General features: G+C 49.0%; 1 protein-coding gene across 2 annotated transcripts in view; it reads right to left on the bottom strand.

Moving 5' to 3' along the window:
• The window catches only part of LOC308333499 (BAH and coiled-coil domain-containing protein 1-like), a 24603-nt gene that overhangs the window by 14614 nt on the left and 4989 nt on the right, over positions 1–5000 (bottom strand). The window contains exons 2-7 of one of the 2 annotated variants that reach the window (XM_080789952.1): positions 3957–4035; positions 2868–3042; positions 2533–2715; positions 900–1070; positions 282–529; positions 25–93 (exon numbers count right to left, since the gene is read on the bottom strand). In XM_080789952.1, the coding sequence (XP_080646078.1) occupies positions 25–93; positions 282–529; positions 900–1070; positions 2533–2715; positions 2868–3042; positions 3957–4035 (925 nt within the window). The remainder of the gene's footprint in view (positions 1–24; positions 94–281; positions 530–899; positions 1071–2532; positions 2716–2867; positions 3043–3956; positions 4036–5000) is intronic. The other variant, XM_080789953.1, reaches the window with a different exon arrangement.

Here is a 5000-nt window from a genome sequence, read left to right as displayed (position 1 = left end):
TTCCCAGCTTCCCCAGTTCTTTACCTGCTTGATACGGCTCCTTCGGCCCCTGGAGTTGTCGTCTCTCTGGCTCTCCACCCAGAAGCCTCTCCTCTGTAGCAAAGAATACCATCCATAACAGGTTAGTGACACCCGCAAACCAATGGAAAACACTGAAATGTTACATTTTGTAAAAGCTTGTAGAAAGGGTATATATATAAGAGTTATTGAGGTAAGTTTTTTGTATTAACAGAAACATTTCAGATAAAATACAACCTTACAATTGCTATACAATTGCTCACCTCTCCCAGAGTGCCTTGTGCACCCAAGATTTTCCTGAAGGCTTCCTTGTTGGTCCGGTTGGCTTCTGCCAGGGTCCCTTGGGTCCCCCGGCCGTCTCCGAGGACGCTGCCCATTGCCGGAACACCCCAGCTGGGCAGAGACACTCCCTTAGCCCCCAGCTGGTCTGGACGTCCCCTGTCTGTGGTGACAAGGCAGGGTCTACCCGGAGCTCTTTTCCTGGGATCTGCAGTGGGCGCAGTCAAAACGCCTGGGGGGACAACGTCGCTAACGTTATTTTCTCACTACCTGATAAGAGTTTACTGGTCAAACATGTGCACTAGTAGCTGGTTGCTTCCACTTAACCAGAGAGATTGCTGAAAACCATTACCATATTTCTCTAATCTCCTAACAAATAAATGCTTTGCCTTAATTAAAAATAACTGTATTTTCATTTGGTCATCCAAATATTTCACTTGAATTGAATCACCTTCATTCCCGTGGGGTTCAGATAAATGAGGTTATACTCTATGAGATATAACTTTACATGATTCAATTATGTACAACTGTTATTTTATTTAGGCTTAATATAAAGGCGGTATTACCATTCATTTTTTATCATTCTGCATTTTGGATCTCACCTGGAGGAGCTGGTCTCTTGTTCCTGTCTTTCTGATTGGCTTGGAGCTGGGTGGACAGTGACGAAAAAGTGCCAACAGCCGAAGGGTTCGACAGGGCTTCTCTAGAGGACGAGGTCATCTTGATGTCACCAGTTCCATCTTCGCTATCGTAGCTAACCTCCTCTTCCTCCTCTGTGGGGATCAGAATGTCAATATGGTCAATCGGGAAAGCGTCCAGTGATCAAAATGGCAGCGTGGTCGCCTAATGCCCGGGAACTCACTTGATAAGACGTATCGACAGCGGGCTCTCAATACGCCGTTAGTATCTACAGTCGAGCTCGCAAACCCGCGGCTAACCTTACATGATCATAAACACAACTATTGGAAGTACGAGGAGGGAGATGCCTCGTCGATTGGCTTGGACTCAATCAAATGGCTCTCTGTGGCTTTTTTAAAGTGAGGCATTTGTCACACCGTGTGACCAGGACCGTAGGGAGCCAAGACGCCTTAATGGCCACCCTATAATGCCTGGCCTGTTCCTTAACTGCAGTCCAGGGAAACCAAATGTCACTTCATTGTGTGTACACACACACACACACACACACACACACACACACACGTGCATGCACACTTACATGTGTATGTGAGTGTGCGAGCGGGCACACACACACACACACTAACACATGCACACACTTACAAACGAATGCACACATGCATGTTCGCGCGCAAACACACAGAGATCTTTATTGGCAGCTGCGTGTTGCTGACTGCGAGGGTCGTGTCAGATGTCGACACGTCTATGACACACTTGTCACTTACATGGTGTTCTAGTCAACACTCTCCCTTTCTCTCTCTCTCTTTCGCGCACACGCACGCACGTATGCACGAATGCATGCACGCATGCACGCACGCACACACGCACGTACGCACGCACGCACTCCACTACTACTTCTGTCAAGGCCGCGGGGCCAGTCGGAGGAGCGTTGGGTCTGAATACTTGTGTTAACTTAATCTCAGCCGCTGTCTCTTCCACGGGGTGTTCATTTAAAAAGTCAGCCGCTCGGCTAGGAGGGATATCACCATGCCTTCTCCACTCCAGGCGTCTGAGGGGAGGGGGGTGTTCATTTTGGCAGGGAAGACAGGGGTGTGACATTCTAAAAGGGGCTGAAGAGTGGGGCTCGCATTACGGCGAGGTACTAGTGGCGGCGGTGGTGGTTGTGGGTGGGGGCACTGCATGCCTTCGGCGAGTCGTTAACGCTTTTAACGGTGTGACAGACGAGCTGGGGAGGGAGGGGGGGTGGGTGGGGTAGTAAGAAGGAAGGAGGCAGACATCTCACTTCCAGACGTTGCTAGATGCGCGCGCACATGGCAGACACTCGCATGTGTCCGCAAGCCCAGAGTCACGCAGTAGTGCACAGTAGACCTGCACAAGACTGACTCACGCACTGAGTCACACGCATGCACACATGTACACACACAGACGCACACATGCACACACGTACAAGCTCACACATAACTCGCAAAGCCTTGCCGTTCTGAACTAACGTTGTTGCAGAAGCAACACTTAACATGCACCTTGAATTTTACCTAGTCATTCTAAAATGTGTTTCACATCAGTATGTTCTGTAATGTATTCTATATAATTATTGCCCACCTTGTCCTGAGCTCTCGCTGTCACTTTTCTCCTCCTCTCTCACTTCCTGCTTCTCAGAGGCCACACCCCCTCTTTGGTGGACTCTGTTTGGGGCTCCGCCCATAAGAACCTTCGGCTTACGACCTCTCTTTCTCCTCACTGCCTGATTGGCTGCCCAATCCTGGTGGGAGTGTGGTGACTCAGCTGCAAGAGGACAACGCAGGTATGCTATTTAGAACGCGCGCGCGCGCGTGCGTGTGTGTGTGTGTGTGTGTGTGCGTGCGTGCGTGTGTGCGTGCGTGCGTGCGTGTGTGCGTGCGTGCGTGCGTGCGTGCGCCAATTCCTCCTGTTCCCACCTGTGTCACCGTGCCTGCGGTGGCTCTCGGAGCCGGCTCTAGCCCCAGGGGCTCCTCTGCAGCGCAGCATGCCTGCTGACGGGGCACCTCTCTGGGCCTTCAGCTGGGTCACCCTCCTGGCCAGCCGGGAGCTGAGGGTGCTGGGGCGACCTCTCTGCTTGCAACGGGCCTTCATCTGATGGAGGAGGGAGGGGTGGGGTGGTGGAGAGAGGGGGTTAGATGGATGCAGAAGAGACCGAGAGTGGACAAAAGATATAAGAGGAGTGGTTGTTAACCCATTTAGAGTATAGACCTGAGGCCGATTCTTAAATAAATTGCTACTAAATCCTAACAGTTTTCTGAAAACCCCATGTTTCTATGTCTGTGGTTCTCGACCTTTTTTATGTCAAGGACCCCCAGAATGATCTGTATTTGGCTGTGGACCCCCATCTGGAAATATGCAATTCCAGGAACCCCCCCAGAAGCAGAGATTTGAGTTAAAACGTTTGCTCTGAAAGAACATAATATATTCAAAGATTTGCGTCACATTTTCACGATTCCATTTTTTTTTGCAGATCTACAAGCTTGTAGCACGGCACTCTGTGCCGCGCTGAGGGGACGTTTTATCAGCTTCAACATGATAGGGTTCCAGTTTGTAGGCTATATCGCTTCCAATTTCACTTGTCTATCCCGTATCCTATATTAATTATCTTCTGCTGATAAAATTGGTATCCCAACCCTGAAAATGCATTTTCTTTTTTACTGAAGAGCTGGAGAGACAGGGAGACTGAATAAACACTCCAAAGCAATGATTAGATTACTATCAGAATATAGAGCTATTTAACACTTATTTTACAAGAATAATGTCACTTTAATAGCCCACCGTTAAAGTCAGATTTCTGGTCTTCAGTAGCTTTATCTTAGTATAGCCTACAAGCCTTTACATTAACCTATGCAAAGGTAATATAAATGCTAATAACGTGTAATTGCTTAACATAATAAGATACTGAAATATGAACAGTAAAGTGTTTGCTGTGGTTCTAATCAGTCAGGAAGCAGCTGTCAGTGTCTGTGAATGATCCAATGGGAAGCTTAGGGGGAGGAACCAACCTGTGCAGTGGTGAGGCCATTGAAGCCATGATTGGTCAGTTTTTTCCGTGCCTTTTCCTCCAGCAGGTTAAGCCCCGCCCTGAAAGGTATAAGCAACACAGCAGACATTAAACAACAGTGGTTAGTTAGTTGGTCTTCTGGACCATGGGTTCTCAACCTGGGGTTAGTTGGTCTTCTAGACCATGGGTTCTCAACCTGGGTTTAGTTGGTTTTCTAGACCATGGGTTCTCAACCTGGGGTTAGTTGGTCTTCTGGACCATGGGTTCTCAACCTGGGGTTAGTTGGTCTTCTGGACCATGGGTTCTCAACCTGGGGTTAGTTGGTCTTCTAGACCATGGGTTCTCAACCTGGGGTTAGTTGGTCTTCTGGACCATGGGTTCTCAACCTGGGGTTAGTTGGTCTTCTGGACCATGGGTTCTCAACCTGGGGTTAGTTGGTCTTCTGGACCATGGGTTCTCAACCTGGGGTTAGTTGGTCTTCTGGACCATGGGTTCTCAACCTGGGGTTAGTTGGTCTTCTGGACCATGGGTTCTCAACCTGGGGTTAGTTGGTCTTCTGGACCATGGGTTCTCAACCTGGGGTTAGTTGGTCTTCTGGACCATGGGTTCTCAACCTGGGGTTAATTGGTTTTCTAGACCATGGGTTCTCAACCTGGGGGTCGCAAAATTATTTTGGGGGTTTGTGTCCATTTGGACAAAAACAGATCCTCTACCCATGTTAAGTTTCAAATGGGGCACCCGCTGGCCTAGCGGTCCAGGCTCATGCCACATAGTCTCTGGCCTGCATGTTCGAGTCCCGTTCATGACGACCTTTGCGGCATGTCTCTCCCCATCTCTCTCTCCCTCTTTCCTGTCTGTCTTCATAACTATATCAATAAAGGCACCAAAGCCTAAAACCAAACAAAACAAAGTTTCAAATACCCCTGAAAACAGTGGGGGTCAGAGTTGAGGCCAGTCTGCTTGGTTGTTATATGTTTTGGCAGTCGTTGGAGCTCAAAGAAGAGGTTCGGGGGGGGGAAACCGCAATGGTCACTTGGCCGTCTCC

The sequence above is a fragment of the Protomyctophum bolini genome (assembly GCF_963924005.1).
Source record: "Protomyctophum bolini genome assembly, chromosome: 18".
In the NCBI taxonomy this organism is placed as follows: domain Eukaryota; kingdom Metazoa; phylum Chordata; class Actinopteri; order Myctophiformes; family Myctophidae; genus Protomyctophum; species Protomyctophum bolini.
Note: the sequence above shows the minus strand (reverse complement) of the source record. Positions and strands in the feature narration are given on the sequence as shown.